Below are 19,942 nucleotides of genomic sequence, written 5' to 3'. Positions count from 1 at the left end.
GCATTCATGGTTGTGTATCTGTGTGTGAGCATGGATGTGTGTCTGTGTGTGTGCATGGATGCGTGTCTGTGTATCTGTGTGTGAGCATGGATGTGTGTCTGTGTGTGCATGGATGGATGTGTGTCTGTGCATGCACGTGTGTGCATGAGCATGTGTGCATGAGCACATGTTAGCATTTTAGTTAACTATCAGCATAGCAAAAGTCTAAGGTATCATTTAGCTACTAAAATGCTATTGCAGTCCTAGGCTGCCTGAAGTGCTCAGGATTAAGGCATTCTCAGGTGACTTCTCACCACTACTGGAAAATGCCCCCTACTATATCCAACCCATCCTCTCTCCCTCTTCAAAGGATCACAGAGGATAAATAAGATCACCACCCCCAGTTTCGTTCTCACCAATAACTGACCAAGTTGAGAAGGAATCAGAGAGAAGAGGGTGGGTTGGAACCAAGTCTGAGAGCCACACCTTCCCTCCCTGGGATGCCAGAATTCTGCTTCTCTCACCAGCTTGAGACCATAATGAAACGAGGTCAAGACATCTGATCGAAGTCACAACACACCTGTAATGTTGTCATAGCTCCGGAAATTCATTTCAATGTGGTCCCATTCCAGTACCATGCAGTTCTCCATGCTGGGCTGAGCAATGGCCACATACACGTCATTCTTGGAGTTGAACGTATCCACTGAAACCGATTGGTAGGGCAAAGTCTGATGAACAACAAAATCTGGGAATGGGTATTAAAAAAAAGTTTCCATGAGATCCCTTGCGGGAATTATCGCCCACCATTACCCTTCTACCCTTTGTAGCATTGGATTGGAAGAGGACTGGGGAGGAGGGAGGACCAGAGAGAAGCAACACACACATCACAGCATGTTTTACTCTGGACGATTCCAGAAGGGTCCTGCCTTGGAGAGGATAATGAATGCACAGCTTCGAACGCAGCTTCTTTGAGACCACTAGCTCACGGCTTGGCTACCGGATCTCAACATTTTAAACAAATTTGGTGAAATCTGGCTTTCAAAAACACCAGCAAAAAGATGCCATGGAACAACGTTCCAGAAACAATCATGAAAATCACTCTGGGGGAAGCGCTGTGGAGGTCTTATTGGTTTGGGAGATGATGTTATTTCTAGCCATCTCAGGATGGCCCTGGAAGCAAAAAGCCTGTCTCGGTTTGCTTGCTGGGGCGCTCCTCAAGCTTACCTGCCCAAGCGATTGTTTCAGCAGCTGTGAAACTCCCACGCTCCCCTACTCCAGGTTCAAAACCAAAAGTAAACTCCCCGCAGGGCACACTGCACTTGTGGGAACCAAACCAAGCCCTCTGATACAGACCCAGAGATTTATGAAGCCCGGAGAGCAGGGAAGGTAACTGAAGCACGTTTATTGGTTGTTGGACTCAGGGGTGAACAACAGCTATGTCTGTGATCTGGACAGTGTCCCACGGCTCCATGAATAATTACAGTTCTGCGGGATTGTCATGCCACATGGGACCGTCCCATCGGAGCATGTGTTCTATTCCTACGCTTAACATTAAGTCAACACTCCTCATCCAAAGGCACCCTGAGCTAACGCTGACTCACTGTGTTCTTTTGGTAAGGAGGTACCATTTTACCAAGGAAGCGGGTGAGCGGTGCCCTGGGATGCAAGGAGAGTTAGTGTGGGGGGAGCTGGAGAAGCAATGAAGAAGGAATTAAAAAAACAAACAAACCAAACACTAAGAAAGTTTAAGGTAAGTGATTTCTAGGGCTAGAAATTCTTCAATTTCTGGTTTCTTGGCAGGCTGAACGCACCCGGGGTCAAATGGTGGTGGGTGTCTGGCTAAGGGAAGTCGCTCCTCTGAGAAAACCCTGGTGAGCAGAGGCAGGATAAGGCAGATGGGGCAGATGCAGGAAAGGAGGGGAGAGACCGAGAGACACTGAGAGGTGAGAAGAGTAGAGCGGGGATGAGAAGAGCAGGTATCCCTGATGATCCCTGATGATATCAGGGATGGGGGAAAAGGGAGCAGGGCTGAGGTAATGAGGGCAGCATGAGACACAGGAAAGAGCCCTGTTCCTGGATTCAGACCCCCTGAAACCACTCGCTGCACTTGAGGCCCATGGCTGTGCCCTTTCCCTGACAAGGCCTCAGTTTACTTCGGTAACATGGGGATGATTCTTACCTACCACGCTTGATGGCAGGGCTATACCGGTAATGTTGGTGGAAATGCCCATCTCAGGGCTTGGCATGAAGTAGATGCTTCATAAATATGGAATTGAGGTCTGAGAAAGGACAGCCTGCCTCCCCTGTCCCACCCAACCCTGTGCTGTTTCTTGAGGAAGTGTCTATCCTAATAGTATCTAAGACAACACGGCAGAGCTGTGACTCCAACGTCTTGCTGAGTGACCCTGGAGAAGTTATCCCACCTCTGTCTGGCTTAGTGTCCTCATCGGATAGTTTAATTCTACTCGGAGTTGTGTGTCACACACAATGAGGGCTCAATACATGTTCACTTTTGGAGCTGTCCCTATCCCTATTCTGAGTACACAGTAGGCGCTTAATAAATACTCTGAAGATGGTGTGGGAAGGAGGTTGGGGATGAACGAATGATGCACACAGGTAGGTGCAGGGACAAGAGGGAGAAGCAAAGAGGAGGCCACCTCTGCACCTGACAGCAAGACGTGGCCAAGGGAGAGCAGGGACAAATGACAGTAGTGGATGGGGATCCCCTCACCACCACAGCCAGGAGCAGAGCATCCGCAAGTGCTGAGGCTTTAGGTAAGACCTGCTGGGCTTCTGGTTCTGCTTCTATTTGCAGCTCTGTGCCCTTGGGCAAGAAACTCGAGCCTCAGGGTCCGCATCAGTAAGGGCGACACCTATGTCGTGAGGTTGCCCTAGAGACTACGTAAGAGAGCGTCAAGTGTTAGCAGCAGAGCCTCGTGTATGGGGAGTCTGATACCGTAGCTTTATGTGCTAGCTTTGTATGCTGTTGAACAATGGCTGTGTTGAGTTGGCGCATGAACACTTAGGATCACAATGGCTCCCAGCCCCACCCCTTTGTCAACACCACCCCCCGCCCCCCAGCTGCTGCTCTATCAAAGAGTAAAAACGGACAAAACTCAACCAGTAGATAAACAGAAAAAGGAAAATGGTAAGCCGTCATCGTCTGCTTCCCTTTTCTGGAGACAGAAAAGGACTCTGACAATAGGGCTGCATTCTTTTAATTTTGAGACAGCCACAGGCCCCTTCTACTTCTTGGGCTGCCTTCTGCTAACGCAAGCCTGGAAGTGTCTGAACACCTCTGCCTTGCCTCCGATCCGTGTCTCCCGCCTGCACGCTGACATCTCAGAAACACGAGCATTCCCTGACAAATGCAGGCTGTTTAAAGGGCAGACTAGAAAGTTTCCATTTTTTATTTAAAAAAATCCCAGAACGAAAGAGAGCTGCCAAAATTAGACAGCATTTTACAAATCTAGCTTTTAACGGTACTATTTTCATTTGTTTTCCCAAAACATTGGTTTCATAATATTTTCTATATGCTGACTATCTGGTACAACACAGACTGTTAAATCATTTGAATTATAAATCTAATTCTTAATAGGAGAGTCCTTCTCCCCGTCCTCCACCCCCACCCCCAAAAGAGTGGAGAAGGAGGAGGAGAAGGAGGAAGAAATGTCTAAAAGAAAATGATGGATCACTATGTATTGGGTGGGGTGTGCAAGGGGAGGTGCTGGAGGAATTTAAGATACTCTACCATCTCCATTTTAATTCATCTTTCACGACCAGCAAAACCACATTTGTTCATGCAAAGATCTCCAACAATATACATATTGATATGATATCAATTTACGAGTGTTAAAATATTAATGGCATTCTCCGCACAAAGCTTGGCCACTTCCATTCACGTTGGATTTAGTTCATTATGTCAGTGGGACGCTTACAATTTAGTCCTTGCTCCCACTGGAATCAACAGATTTTTACATAGCTATTTATAGCCCTTGCAGAAAATAAATTATACATGACGCGGATCCTATTGGGAGAGAAACTGCACATTAATGCATTATTTCTCTTTGCATTTCATCAGCCCAGCAATAGGGAGGCTAACAGGACAATTAGGATGCAAAATTCTCTCCCTCTAAGGAATTTAGCGAATTATCCACCTAACACGGGGAATCATGAGTAGGTAACAGGGATTTTTGAGGTGGTTAAAAATAGACTTGAAAGCGGAGGGTTATGGAAGGACGGTGATTAATCTAGAAGCTGAAACAGTCCGGCGGTGGTTTTGCCTTGTTAATTATACCCGGACGCCAGAACACAATGGCAAGAAAGTCTCCCTCTCTCTGGGAAGAATAAGATTTTCTTCTACCTGAAGGATTTACGCCTTTCCTGAAAATCTGAGCTAAGAGAAAAATAATGCCCTCAGACAGTGTACTTCTTACCAAAAATGTAGGAAGGACGCTGTCCTCACTAGTCCCCAGGCTCTTACATTAGGCTTTCTAGCTGCCATACGTCCTCACGCGTTTCCCTCCCGGCCTTTAATAAGGCACCAAAGGACAAGGCTTGATATGAGCGGAAGACTGGAACCAAAAAGACTCAGAATTTATTGACTTTGTTCTTCCAGACTACATCTGGGGGTAGGTCCCGCTGGGGCACACCATTTATTCTTGATGGAGGAAACCTTGAGCAAAAGTGAATTTGTTTGTCAGTCTTAAAGGGAGAAGATGGTAGCAAAGATAGAGTCATCACCTGCCTATTACCAGGGAGAAGTGCTGACGATCTAAATTTTAGTAGGAAGGTTTCTAGCAAAGACAAATATATATAAGAGAGGGAGGATGCCCTAAAATGTTAGCAGGCTCATGCTGCCCCATGGGTTCTCTGGGTTTAGGACAGGTTTCCAGACATGGCTACCTTGGTTCCAAGCCCCCTTTCCTCTCGTGATAATTCTGACAGCCCAGATCATTTTCATAACCGTCCCCAGGGTGCAAAAATCAGAAATCATGTTTTCTCATATAAATTATTCCCTGTTCCAGGCCCTGGATAGCCCATGGCATGTCTCCCAGAGACTGGCCAAATTTTCAGCCACTCTGGCCAGGCGTGAAGAGAACAGTGAAAAAGCGGCTCCCCTCACCCGGGGTTTAGATAGAGAACTCTCTAGAAAAACTGGAGCGGAGACAGAAAGGCACCCCAGTGAGCTGTGATTTGGCATTTCACACCAAATGGCCTTGAATGCCACCTTTCGGTGCAAATGTCATTGACTATGACCTCTGATTTATTGCACTGCTCTGCGATATAATAAATATCCTGCTCATGGCCTCTGCTGGCCAATGGGCACCGGCCAATTACACAGCTGAATAAGGCCCTTCGCAAGGCTGGGAGACAAGGGCAGCCACACACCTGCACCTTTTCTCCTGGTAAAGACAGAACTTGTCAGGTCCCTTATTTACTCAGATATCTAGAAATAGTTTTTACTCCGTGAGTTCTTGTTTGTTTATTTGCTTGGAGGGTAGCAGTAGGACTGGCCTAAATGTCACAGTTTGTTCTTGGAGGTTTGTTTAGTTTTTGCCTTTTGAGTTTCTGTCGCTGTTTTCTGAGTTCTCCTGCCTGCTGTTCCCACTGACGTGCCTTGAGGCTTCGCAGATATCGGCTCTCAGCTGAAATGTTTATTTTTATAAGTTTGGTAAGCAGGTTTCATACTGGGGATTGATCTGCTTTCCTTTAAAAGCTGGCTTTAGAAGCTGGAGAGACTTCACCAAGTCCTTTCGGACGGAGACACTCCCCTGCTCCCCCACGAGATGTGACGGGGGGGGCCGTTAGTGTTCTAATTTTGTCTTATAACCTGTAAAATGCATAAATGGAAACCTTGAGGCAGGCTGTGGAAAAATGTAAAATCAAAATTTCTTTACATTTTTCCTCAACAGGAGTGTTTTTCTTTCGATAGCTAGTTGTTCCCTTCCATTTCTATTTTGCCATTGATTCTAATTCACCAAGTTATCTCTTGGTACGTAGAACCACAAAAGGAATTTATGGATGTTAAAGGCTGGCATTTACGGGGCACCTGGGTGGCTCAGTGGGTTAAAGCCTCTGCCTTCGGCTCAGGTCATGACCCCAGGGTCCTGGGATCGAGCCCCAAGTCGGGCTCTCTGCTCCACAGGGATCCTGCTTCCTCCCCTCTCTCTCTCTGCCTGCCTCTCTGCCTACTTGTGATCTCTTTCTCTCTGTCAAATAAGTTAAAAAAAAAAATCTTTAAAGGCTGGCATTTACTAGCTGGATGTTCAGTAAACTCCACATAATTCAATCAGGAGTGGTGTGGCCACCACGGACCCCGAGAGCAGGAGTGCAGGCCTCTCTGTGCTCCACCTGACTTGTGCGTGTACCTCTTCCCAACTCACCAGTTTATACTTTGACCCTTAAAAAAAAAAACAAATAAAAACTTCAGAGAAATTGCAATTTTGTAAGGAACCAAAATTAAGGCAAAGGACAGTTAACAAAAATCCTTGCAAACTTCTGGGATATTTTCCTGACCATGTCATTTCTTTTAGAACGTTTAAACGTCGCCTAAAATAATTTGGGTAGAACACCTCTAAACCCACTTTTCTCCATTCCCCGTGGATGACCTAGAAGAAGAACAGAGTGATTATCCTCCGTAACGGTCTCCAGTGACAGAGGTTCGGAATACCTGTAGTGGTACATTCATAGTCGAAGCTGGGCACATCATTTAGCTTCTTCTCCTGATACTCTGGCGGACCAATACAGAGGACATCGGAGACCGTGGAATTGGTCATCTTCAACCACAGATACAACCACTTGGCTTTGCAGTCACATTCAAATTTATTGCCCCTTAAATCGCTAGAAAACAAAACAAAATGCAAACACATAGACGGAGAAACAGACAGGCCTGACATGTTTCAGCAGTCGTATGACACTCCAGCATGATTTAACATCCTCATGTATTAAATACCCCCAAAAAATGAAATTAAAAAAAATTGTTTTTAATGCATCCTATTTCTTGTACTTATCACTGACTGTTTATTTAATGATCTTCGGTGCCCATGATTTTAACTAGAGCCCGCAGAGAGCTCACAGAGTTAACCTATCACCGTATCCCCAAACTCTTCTGAAACTGTCACCAGGCCATGCTGGAGATGGGGAAGTGGGGACAGGGTTGACAGAAGAACACCATGCCCCAAGATGCAGGTTCTCACAAACAAAATCAGAACATTCTAAGAAGATAGTTTTCATGAACATGATCGAAACGTTAAGATCTTGTTAAACAATGTCCAGTAAGAAGTGACAGTAAGAAGATAAAGATAAAAACAATGTCCAGTAAGAAGATAAAGCAGAGGGATCCGCCATCTTGAGAAAGGAAACCTCACACCAGCAAACCTACCTTACCAGTGGCCTAATGCCACTAAGTGTATTCCAATAGGGCAAGACCTAACGAATACAATATCAACTGTATGCTGTTTCCCACCATGCACTCTTCGTCACCGATTTCTAACCACAACATAAAAGAAATGCAGCAATGGGGAGAGGGGGCTTAAAGACAAGATTAAAATAATCTTTTATTTTATGACAGGCACACATAAACTTAATTTTCTTTACTTACAGTTCAATCAGAGAGTCCAAATCACTGAAGACGTCCCTTGGGAGTGCTTTTATGTGGTTATTGGCCAAAGAACTAGAACAAGAAAGTCATATTTTAATGGGGTTATTATCCTCATGCCCTGTCATTCCGAAGTCCCTGAAACAAAGCTAATGATTTAAAACAAAGCTCTGTTCCTCCTCTCTCTCTGCCTGCCTCTCTGCCTGCTTGTGATCTCCCTCTCTCTGTCAAATAAATAAATAAAATATTTTTTAAAAAATAAATAAATAAAACAAAGCTCTGACCCCCTTCGGCACAACACGGTTCAATTTCTGGCTTTGCGCATTGGTACTGAGATAAGGAAATGAGTTTTGTTGTACAAAGACAGCATTAGAGATGCTAGAGTACAATGTAAGTTTTTTTTGCTTTGTTTTCTAAGGAAGCATTTATTAAGCTCTTTGTTTATATACATTTCTGAAACTTTGGATGGCATCTTGTGTTTCTCAGAATAAAAGCCAAATCTCTCTGATGGCATACAAGACTCTCCATTGTCAAGTTACCCCGATTCCCACTTACTGAGGGACTAAATCTCTGACTTCTCAGAACACCCACACTGGCCCTCCGGCTACAGCTCAAATGTTCAAGGAACGCTTCCACCCCGAGCCTCCGAACTTGTGATTCGTCTGCCTGAACATTTTTCCTCCAGCTACCCACACAGCTCATTCCAACACACAGCTCGCTCTCCTTTAGGTCCGCCCTCAGCAATCCCCCATTCCCTGACCTCTACCATCTCCCTTCCCTGTTCTGTTGATCCTCACTGCACAGCTGTCCCTTGGCATACTACCTATTTTAATGATCTATTCATTTATTGGCTGTGTGTTCTCCTTGTACATAAGCAACACAGTGACAGAGATTTTTGGGTTTGTCCACATTTGCATTCCTAGCATCTAAACAGTGCCTGGCACATAGCTGGTGCTCACTAAGTCTTCGTTGAGTGAATGAAGGAAGCACTCAAGTGAGAAAGATAAAAGAAAAGGTGTACAGTCTTGTCCAAGAAGCTCCCTCACAGTCTAAGTGAATTCTATGACTTGTGACTCTATAAAGGATTCAGTAAATTACTCTTTCACATAAAGATGCTCAGCTGTAACCTCATGATAAGATAAAAATCGCCATGAACTAAAATGTTTAGAGAACAGCTGACTGTGATGAATTTCATCTTTTCACTAAGGTTGACCAGAAGCCATTTTGCATTTTTGCTCTTTCTGTTGAAGATCTTTTCAAGACATCCTAGTCTGTTCTCCCTCTCCAGGAAGAACAAATATCGTCAACCCTTTTTTCTGATGATTCAGGATCATGCAGTGCCCTGTCATCATCCTGCTGAAGACGGATGTCCGTGGTGCTGGGCTGTTGATGTAGCGAGGCGTTGGGTGTTGAAAGACACACATCAAATCTGTGCTTCCCCCCCTGGGCATCGTGTTCTAACGGGAATCAGCCAGGAAACCGATGCCTGCTTTTGTTTTCTTTTATATGGGTGAGTGCAAACAGCAAGACACATAAATCATAAACGCACAGGCAAGTCAGCGCCAACCTCTTTAAAATATATGTATGAAATTAGCCTTTTGTAGCCTCATAGTGATCCATGGCAGAAAGAGAAATTATGGAAATGGGCCTTCCTCTCTCCTCAGCATCAGCTCGCAGAGAAAGCTCTGAGCCCATTTTAACCCGCACATGCCTCCTACAAGATACCAAGAGACTCTGGGGAGACCTAATCATTTCAGAATTATGTGCCTTCCCACCTAGGTAACCACAAATGGATTAAAATACAATTTCATCTACTCTTTTATCTTCCTTTCCTAAATGATTTATTGGTACATTTTTAAAAGATGTTGGAAAATAGGCTGAATATGGGATCAGACTGAACATGTCCTAGAAGTAGCTTTCTAAAATTAAAAAAAAAAAATGTTTGTTTTGCTTTTTTGTTGGTTGATGGTCACTTCTTCTGGAAAGCCCAAACAGCTTTTTTAGCTAATTAAAGGTTAATTATTTAGCTAAACATTTTTAGTTAATTGAAATGTATTGTACTGAAGGGACAAGAATAGATGGGCTCGTCAAAACTAAAAAAAGCGGTATGTTTAGCAACCTTTCCAAGTGTTCAATTTAGATTTCAGAAAGCCAAATTATTTAGATGGACTATTCACTGCACTCATGCTAAGTGCATAACATCTCACTTTCCACTTCATTTTGTCTACAAATTTATGGCACTTACTTCATTTCTAAAACTACTTAACGGCAACCTGTCCCTTGGGCTTCATAGGACTGCTGGAAAACAAATGGCCTAGATTTTAGTTACCGATTGGGATTGCTTCTTCAATGCTTTGAAACCTGATATGTGTTTCTTGACAACAAGAATGTGAGCCTGTAGGTGTTGGAAAAAGCCATAAAAGATAAAAACCAGATAATTATACAAGCAAATTCCAGATAGTGAATTCTTGCTCTCTTTGCTTAGAAGTTTACATAAACTGGGATGAAGTGGGGAGCACTGGTTCATTCTTTAAACAGTGTATTAAATGCTTTAATTACTATCTATATCTCCAACCTGAGGAGTCAATTTTGAAAAACCCTTAGCTTGTCCAGAAGCACAGTACATAAAGAAAATCCAGCTCAGTAAGGAACCCATTGATCAACCAGGGAATCAGAAAGAATGTCGTGCTGGCTTTCAGCCCTGAGCTAGATGCCGGGGAAGAGCAGCGCTAATGAACCATCTGCCTGAGCCCTGCCCTCAGGGAACTTTCAGTGCAGCCAGAGGGGGCTCAAACTGACATCATGGAACAGTACCAACGGGTACAGCCCCTGCCATGGTCGGGAGTTGGGGGTGTGGAGTCAGAGCAAGGGCTACAGGAAGGGCAGAGGGGAGATCAAGAATGGCTCCGTGGGGCGACAGAACTTAACCTGGACTTTGAAGGAAAAGCAGATTACAGGAGGTGGGGGGTAGAAGAAATAACATCTGGGGAAAGGGAGGGATGTGAGTAATAGGATGAGTTGGGTGTGCATAGGGTTCCACAGAGAGATCAGTGTTCTGCAGACATTTCAGAAAATGAAGCCGGAGAGCTGGGGAGAGGCGGGTTCCATAGGCTTGACTGTAGGATGGCATTGCACACTGGGACAGGTGTATTATTGCATCGGGAGTACTCTGGACCTGGAGCGCCTGGGTGGCTCAGTCAGTTAAGCATCTGACTCTTGATTTCAGCTCAGGTTATGATCTCAGGGTCATGGGATCAAGCCCTGTGTCGAGCTCAGCACTGGGCATGGAGCCTACTTGAGTCCTCTCTCCCTCTCCCATTATCTCTCCCCCCCATCCCACAGTGCACGTCCTCTCTCTCTCTCTCTCTCTCAAAAAAAAAAAAAAAAAAAAAAAGTACCCAAAGGGCTCTTGCTTTCTACATGTCACACAGAATAGGAGATGCCTCTACATATGCACACATTACATACACATGGGGTCGTGTGGACAGATAACAAGCACACACACAGTTATGTACACACACAGTATATACACATATCTACCCACGTATCAGAGACCATGCATCAGAGCAAATGTGTGCAAAGATATGCAATTACACATGCACAATACCTGCACAGTCACACCTCTGTTCAAACCAAGGACCTATAGCCAACTGGTCAAATAAAAATTGACCTCTGGTTTAACTCAGCCAGTCACATGGTCTTTGCTCAGGTTCATGATCTGCCAAGAGCTAATGCTCAAAAACAAAGCCCCTCATTCCTGACTTCTGTCAACCAGATCTATCTGGCCACAGCTGTTCCTGTTGTCTGTGCTCCAGACACCCCCAGCTGTCTTCTTAGCAGACCCTGTCTGGCCACTGGCACTGCCAAGGGTCCTCAGCAGTCCATGAAGAAAGGAGAGACTGCTTAATGAGTGGGGGGGGGCAATGATGTTGCTGTTGATGATGATGGTAACAACCCCAACCATACCTTGAGCCCTTGAGCATTTTCCAAGGATAACGGTCCAGATAATGGCAGGCAAGCATTAACCCACCATGTACAATAGTCCTGTGGGGTCAGTATAATCACCCGCATCGTTGGGATAAGGAAACTGTGGCTCAGAAAGGCTAAGCCATGTTAATACATGACGGCCTTGAGATTTGAACCCAAGTCTACATAACTCCAAATCCATTATCTTAACCTTTACAGGAATATGGGGATTTGGTATCTGCGTTCAATCTGAAAACAAAACAACTACAACAAAACAAGACTTTTCCAGAAAGGAAGGAAAACCTGCAGCAACAATGGCAACAAGAGGCTGATACTCTCTGGCATCAATGGTGCCAGTCCAGATGTTTGGACCTCCCTCCCACGCGCCTCCCTCATCTCCTTAGTCTGCAGCTTTATTTATCTCCGATAGGACTTCTGCTTGGTAGGATTCCAGAATCAAGGGCTCCCTGAGCTTGCTGATGGACACCTTTGGCTCTATCAGGACTGAAATGTTTATCTCCTTAGATGTATGCAGTCAAGGCTGCACCTGCTGAAGTTTCTAGCAACCCTGCCCCAAACCCCACCCAACATCGTCTGATTCTCCCAATTTTCTTTTTTTTTTTTTAATATTTTATTTGTTTATTTGACAGAGAGACAGCGAGAGAGGGAACACAAGCAGGGGGAGTAGAAGAGGGAGAAGCAGGCTTCCCACTGAGCAGGGAGCCCGATGTGGGGTTCGAGCCCAGGACCCTGGGATCGTGACCTGAGCCAAAGGCAGACGCTTAATGACTGAGCCACCCAGGTGCCCCCAGTTTTCTTTTTATTACCAAAATGAGACACGTTATCTTACTCAATCACAAAGTATCTATCATGCACATGGGACCTGGCTTCTGGCTAATAAACTGCTCCTACCAAGACAATGACTATTTTTGCATTTCCCTAAACACAGCCACAATTTTTTCCGGTTTCCTAAGTTGCCAAGTGTGTGCACTTGCTTCATTCTGATATGCCAATTCAAATCAATTTGCTTAATTTCTTTTTCCTCCAGAAAGCTATTAAAGAAGCCAGAGAGCTTAGCTTAAGCTGCAGATTAATCCAACATAAAAGAAAAAAAGCTATTTGCATTCAAATTAGAGCCACCACAGAAATGTCTCTATTCCATCTCTTCCTAATTTTGATCCCGCATTCAACATTCTTCAGTGAGTCATGGAAGCCTCAGTTCCCAAATCTGTAAAATGGAGATTTTTTTAAGTATCATGAAAGATAAGAAAAGAAGGCTCATGAAACAAGTGAGCCTGTGCCCGGGAGGGAAGTCAGCAGAAGTAGGTGTGTAAAGGTTTCCACCCCACCTCCTTCCTAAGCTGCCCCCGACCCTTAGCAGCTCAGTGGGTTCCTTATGGCCCATACAGGCATGTCATCCACACCAGCCAATCAGGATGATGGAAGAGATCATAAAGCCAAGTCCATGAGTAATGACACGGGGCTGCTGCCCATCACCAACACAGAAACCTTTGGGGCCACCTGGAAATTAGTCTCCTTGAGAGAATGTTACCAATATGGACAGCGCAGTCAAGAAAGAGCAAGGCACCAGGAAGTGGACTTTATTCCACCCATGAAAGGGCCTGCACCATGTTTCACGGGACTTACAGGTGAGTCAGGTCACGGAGGCCACGAAAGGCATTTCTTGAAATGGTTTCTATTTTGTTCCCTTCGATGAACCTAAAGAGAAGAACAGTAGCATTGAAGTGTTTTTCTCAATTTGGTATCTCTAAAAAATGACATTCAAAACAAAATCTGAAAGCATGCATGAATTTGAAACATCCGCCTCTGAGGGTTAGGTCGCCGCAGTGGCGGCCAAGCGGGAGCTGGGTTTGTGTGCAAGAATGCGCGCACACAAGGGTATGTTCGGCGCTCCTTCCAGAAGCGTCATGGAAGGCTTCACATTCAGAGCTGGCAATGCGGGTAAAAACATCTTGGGGGAAAAGGGAAAAAAAAAAGAAAGAAAGCCCTATACAAAGGCAAGAAAGTCTTAAACCTCTGCAAGACTGGAATGCTTCCAGACATCTTCCCCACCACTCCAACCTTCTTACATTTCACAGTGCCTGGCTATTAATACTTTCATTAATATCGTTGTCTCTTGGGGGGAGCCCATTGTTTTACATCTCTGCCTTCAAGTTTTTGCCGAAGGAGAATTCCATTAAGCACAGCCTCTGGCAAACTTGACTTCAGCATGTCCTACACAGTCTAATCTCTGAACAAATGGATAACAAGGCAAGGATTCTCTCAAGATCTCTAAGCCACTAGAAAATAGGAAATATAATGAAGCTGAGCATGGGCCAGACTTCTGGCTCTGTGCTAACATGGCTCAGGGCTAGCACACAGGATCTTGCAGTAATAACTCTGACCATGCTTCAAGACTTTACGGGAAATACATGAAGCGAATTCACTCCCAACTATTCCCTAGGACCACAGGGAGCTACATTTTAGTTTAGGGCATCGCATGACAGCAAATGTAAGAGGGTCTTTGGTGAGATGGTCCAGGGGAAAGGCTTTGCAACACAACACGATGCCACTCGTTAGTGAAATAGTTCTTGATTCTTGTACTGACATTTTTTGATGTCTGTTTTTTTTTTTTTTAATCGGGGGTCTATTCAGTAATAGAATTCAGAATAGACTGATAAGCGAACTTCCCCCCAATAACCTTGGCAGTAAGATGAACTGCTCATGAGAGAAAGCTGATAGCTTTACATTCGCTACCACCATCGGCTGTGCCCGTGTTTTGATAGAACCCAGTAGGGCTTAGAATTTCAGTCATACCCCACTTTCCATATTACATATAATATCAGGCTCTGTGAAAGTATACATATTATGCGTATTCGGGAGGAAGAATTCCTTCAGAGACCTCCTTCCTAAGGACATAAAATCAGCAGAGTTTTCTTAGACCCAGGATGCATTTAGAATTCAAACATCTACCTGTTAACCTCAGATAAGAAAGCAGAGAGGAGGCTTTAAAAATCCTTCTGAAGGCTAAGTAAGGAAATCCCATCTGATAGTGGGATTAATATTATTACAAAGTTACAAAAGACAAGGATGAAAGCATTTAAGGGGGAAATGGACAAGAAGGGGGCGGGGAGGGGCAAATCCGAAAGGAAATCAGGAAACTGAAATCAGAAGACGGGCAAAGCTCATTGCTAAGGGAAGAAAACTGCACACCTGAAAAGGAAAAAAAAACAAACACCCTCTTCTTTTAAAGAAGAAAAAATAAAATTAGACTCTCACCAGCAGCTCACAGGAGATACTGCAAATGGGATAGAGGAGAGTCAAATTAAAAACATGAAGGTGTATCCCCATATAGGGAGATTTTCCTTAAAAATAAATAACGCTCAGAATCCTTCAGCTTTATTTCTGGCTGATCAGCAAATCCATGCCTAGTTATGAGAGGTAAAAATATCCAACGCAATTTCCAATTGTGCTTACTACATGCCAAATTAAATGTCAGCAGAGAATGAATGAATATCTTTCCTTCTTTGTTTGCTTTCACCCGCTTTGTCTCCAACACCCTACTGTCCCAGCATGTTGATACACAAGTAAACTATAAAAGGTCAGTGCTGAAAAGAGAAGGGGGTTTTCTCCATTTTCTCCACCCCTAAGCTCTCTGGGAGATGCTGTTCTGCTTGGAGAGCAATACAGAGACTCTATGGACATACCAAATGCTCAGCAAAGAGACAAAGCACTGAACTTACAGGTATTCAAGATGGAAAAGTCCAGCAAAAGCATCATCCCGGATGATGGTAAATGAGTTAGAGTTCAGCAATCTGAAAGGAGAGGACAGATCTCAGCGCAGAGATGGATACCTTAAGCAACATAGTGAAACCCTTTCTGTTTCTTTTGTTGTGTTCTGATCCAGGGCAAACATGGGCTCTTCTGAGCCTAAGACTGGCTCCTTTCTCCGAACTCACAGATGCTGATGGACAGTGGCAAGTGGATTCCTTTTGGCTAGATTTTCTGGTCACCCCCACTGCTTCACTCTTTCTCCCATGTGGGTCTCAGTAAATAAGACCTGAAAGCTGTTCTCTCAAAACATTCCAATACTCAGCACAACTGATCAGCCAGTGAATGCTTTATCATGCACAAGTAACCATGGAATCAGAGATGGAAAATAACCTAATCCGACTCTATTTTGGGGGGGGATATTTGTACCCAGAGAAGTTAAGTGACTTGACCAAAGTCACACAGCTGAGACCAAAACAATAAAAATTTTAAAAATTTAAAAATCCTTTCTTCTATATTATACGTTCCCATGGGAAATAATAAAAAAGCTTAAGAAATCTTCAGAAGCCTCTTTATCAGCACATAGGTTTCTATTAGTCACCACTTAAGTCTATTTGGTGAGATACCTAAAATTGTATTTCCAGCATATGGAAAATATGTTTTAATAGAACTACAATTACCAAGAAATTACAGATTTTAAAATGTTAAGTACAATGTTATAAGTAGGTCCATAACATTTCAAGAACAAAAATATCAACACTAAGTTTGGTTAGGAGGAGAAGTGACCTCCTGATGGCTATTTCCTCATATTTTTCTATAGTGCATTGCTGATTTTTAATCTCATGTCCAATTTAAGAAACAGGACAAACAGAATGAGCTATGTACTCATGACTTTGCCTATCACTGACTTGCTTTTGAAAACTGCTTTTTGGACATTTCTTTTCTTCAGCAAACAATCACTGAACTGGGATACCAGGCATGACAGGAGTACTCGCCAAGAGTGGCTAGATGCGGAGCAGCTATGAGTGTGGGGAGTGGGGTGCCTGGGTGGCTCAGTTTGTTGAGCGGTTGAGTGTCTGACTCTTGATTTCCTTGATTTTGTTTGGCTCAAATCATGATCTCAGGGTCCTGACATGGAGCCCTGTGAGGCGCTCCGCGCTCAGTGGGAGACTTCATGAGATTCTCTCTTTCCCTCTCCCTTTGCCCCTCCCCCAACTCATGTGCCTGTGTGCGCACTCTCTCTTTCTCTCAAATAAATAAAAAAATCTTAAAAAAAACAAAAAAGAATTCTGGCTGGGATTTTGGAAAAGTTACTCAACTTCTCTGAGCCTTAGTTTTCTTGTCTGTCAAAGGGGGGAATAAAAATACTCTTGTAGGGATGATTAAATAAAATTTTCCATATAAACATATAGTATGCTGCCTAATCGTTTACATACTCAGTCAACTACAAATGCTTCTATTTCCAAAGACACATAAAGAGTTTAAAATGTAGGTTTTCTTTTAGAGTGAGGTGTCTGGGAAACACTTCATTTAGGTGAAATTCAGGCCATTGCTCAGTGTAATCACATCCCCCAGTTGCCAAATACGAGTGTTGGGATCTATGATAAAATCCTCGAGGAAAACATGTGTCAGAAGAAGGAGGGGACACTGAGAAAAGAGCCTGAGACTCAGTTAGGTGGGGACACCACAGGACAGTTAACACCAAGAGTTTATTGGGGTATTTAAGGAAGGACTGACACGGAAGAGGCAGAGATGGCTTCTCCCAGGACTGCACCTTCAGGATCCCATTTTCAGAGAGAACTTCCCATACTCACAGCAGCTGCAGGGAAGGCAGATGGGAAAACATTCGGTCCTTGATTTCCGAAAATGTTCCATTTACCAGGCTCCTATAGGCAAGAGAGAAACAAAACAAGGCCTGGGTTTTTTTTTTTTAGAAGGGATTGCAGTCTGGGCAACCAGTATTATCCTCCACCTGTATTTCAAACTCCTCCATGCAGGATGAGGCTTAAAATAGTCAACCAGGAGCTTCTCAGGGGTAGAAATGAGAAGAGCCAAGCCTTCTTCCAATGAACTGGATCAATATGAAAACTAGTCTGAATAATAGAAACCTTTACCATCAGCCTAGCTCCTTCCACAGACATTATCTCAGCAAGTTTAAATCAATCCCCTCACTTCCTTTTCTTAACTACAGGAGGACCTGGCTGAAAATGGATAATTGCTTCACCTCTGGCCATGATTCTGTTTGTGTAGACACAGCATTAATGTTGGCAGGGGAAACTCCGGGGTAGGATTAAGCATTCCCCTTGGGAACACATCTTTGAAAGACACTCAGAGCACTTCTGATTAAATGTACTGTGAAAGCCTTGGGGGAAAACTCAAGAGACACCTGAACTTGAATGTGCGATGGGAGGCAATGCCATCTGCCAGATATAATGGTCAATGAGGGGGGCAAGCTGCTTGACTATTTTTGTGACCAGGTCCGCTATCCTTTCTGGCCACAGCAGGACCTCCACACATTAGTTCGAATTATTTCAGTTAACATGCAGATCAATTAAGCAGCTGCTGTTCTAAAGGATTTAACAAAAAGGATTTAACAAAGGGAATTCCAGTTTCTGGAATCCTCCATGTCACACGACTTAGCAACATTAGGCATAAAAAAGGCCCTCCTTTCCTGCCAGCCAGGTCATCCAGAGTTTCTATAGTGCAAATGGGAACCCCTTCACTCCTGGGCCTTGCCTGGGGTGGGAGGCGGGGGATCTGTATAGTTCAGGGACCTGAGCAACTTCACCCCTGGGATTCCCTGTCTCTGACTGAGTGGGCATCACCCCAGCACCCAGCCCTGGAAGGAGGAAGTTCTTTCAGCAGGAAACATTTCCCAGCAGTAAAGCTATGGCCCAGTAGCCCTTCCACTGCCATTAGGAGAGCCCACTGTAGGGCCTGAATGGTTGTTTGAGGGCAGGTGGAAAGCATCTCTTAGCAGATGAAGAAGTAAGGTGAACCCTTCCTGTCAATTCCTGCAGCGCTGAAAAAGCAGCCACCCTAATGTGTGGTGGGGAGAGGGGCAAGAAGCTTGTGAACTCCGGGCAAGAAGTCAGGCTCCCTTCCAGAGCTTGGCCAGTGGCCTGGGTGCCCCACATGCCCCAAAGCTCTGCCAGCCCTGTGCTCCCCTCTTCCAGGCCTCAGGAGGTGGCCCCCCACTTCCAGAGGCTGCCTGCCTTTACTCGGGTTCCTCCCAACCTGCTGGGTGGACGGGTCAGGAGGAGGCCACAGTGTAAACCACCGCCTCAGTCGCGAGGTGGGACGGTGAGGCCTCATCCCTCCCCTGTTTACGTTCACTCCACTCACGCTGGGCCGCACATTCACGCCCCTACCCAACCACCCTTCCCACACACACACCCCTCCTCTCAAACTTTAATGCGCCCCCAGAATCACCCGGGACGCCAAATGCAGACTCTAAGGCTCCACTCCTAAGACCCCGCTTCATTTAACGCGGGCCCGGAAATCTGCATTGGCACGAGCTCCCCCAGATGGGTCTGAGGCGGGTGGCCCGCGGGCCACACTTTAAGAAACACTGCCACGGGGACTTATCTGGGTTCTCAGGCTCTGGGGCTCGGGTTCCCTCTACCCTCCCCGGGGCCCGAGACTCCACCCACGTCCCACAGCGCGCCCCCACCCAAACTCCGAAAAGAGGCTTGGAAGTAGGGGTCAGGGTCGCAAGGTCCAGCGCCAGAGGCAACTCCCCAGCGGCGACGGGCGCCGGGTTGGGCGGGGACTGGAGGGGTCCCACTCACTCACAGGGAGCTGATGTCGCCCGGCACGATCCTGGGCACCCAGGAGGAGCCCACGCAGATGATGGACTCCTTGGTACAGCTGCAAGTGGCGGGGCAGCGCGCCAGCCGCCTCACCTGCGCGCCCGGCGGGATCAGGCACGCGGCGCTGAGCAGCAGCAGCAGCCACCCCAGCGCCCCGCCGCCGCCCCGCCGCAGCGCCATGCCGGGTCCCCGCCGCCCGCTCCCCGCCCGGGCGCCCACTGCCGCCGCCGCGCCGCGCGCTCGGACCCCGAGCCGCCGCAGACACCGCCGCCGCTCGCTGCTCCGCCGCCGCCGCAGCCGCCGCAGCCGCTGCTGGCTAGGACGAGGGCGCCGCGGGTGTGGGAGGCCGAGACGCAGCCGAGCAGCATGCTGGCCGCCACCCCCACTCGCGTCCCCCCACCCGAGCCCGGGCTGCTGGGCTGCCGCCGCCGCTGCGCCCGCCGCACTCGCGCCCGCCTGACATCAGCACTCGCGCCCGCAGCCCGCTCTGGCCAATGAATAATGCCGGGCGGGTGCCCGCCCCCGCCGCGCCCCGCCCGGACCCTCCCGACCCTCCTGGGAGCCGCGGACCCGCTGGGGGGAAAAGTTGGGTGACCTTGGGGGAGGGGCCGCCCTGGACGGAGACACCCCCCGCCCACTCTCCCGGGGGCCCGGCTGGGCGGCTGGGGGCTCAGAGCCCCGCAGTCCTTCCTAGGGCTGCAAATGATTTGGGGGAGAAGACACTGGGCTCCTTTCAGCTGGGACAAAGTGTGAAGCCAAAAAAAAAAAAAAAAAAAAAAAAAAGTAGCACCGGGGGACCTTCCTTGATGGCTGG

The 19,942-nt window shown here is 46.2% G+C and overlaps 1 protein-coding gene across 1 annotated transcript in view; it reads right to left on the bottom strand.

Annotated features, from left to right (window-relative positions):
* Window positions 1–19,308, bottom strand: part of LOC111149258 (leucine rich repeat LGI family member 2) — a 28,223-nt gene extending 8,915 nt beyond the window's left edge. Inside the window, exons 1-7 of the mRNA XM_022506220.1 lie at window positions 19,112–19,308; window positions 17,131–17,202; window positions 15,289–15,360; window positions 13,193–13,264; window positions 7,583–7,654; window positions 6,653–6,822; window positions 560–724 (exon numbers count right to left, since the gene is read on the bottom strand). Coding sequence (XP_022361928.1) covers window positions 560–724; window positions 6,653–6,822; window positions 7,583–7,654; window positions 13,193–13,264; window positions 15,289–15,360; window positions 17,131–17,202; window positions 19,112–19,308 — 820 coding nt within the window. The remainder of the gene's footprint in view (window positions 1–559; window positions 725–6,652; window positions 6,823–7,582; window positions 7,655–13,192; window positions 13,265–15,288; window positions 15,361–17,130; window positions 17,203–19,111) is intronic.
* Between the last annotated feature and the right edge of the window lie 634 nt (window positions 19,309–19,942).

This window comes from Enhydra lutris, unplaced genomic scaffold (genome assembly GCF_002288905.1).
Source record: "Enhydra lutris kenyoni isolate GAN:26980312 unplaced genomic scaffold, ASM228890v2 scaffoldscaffold21, whole genome shotgun sequence".
In the NCBI taxonomy this organism is placed as follows: domain Eukaryota; kingdom Metazoa; phylum Chordata; class Mammalia; order Carnivora; family Mustelidae; genus Enhydra; species Enhydra lutris.
This window is presented reverse-complemented; position numbering and strand designations above follow the sequence as displayed.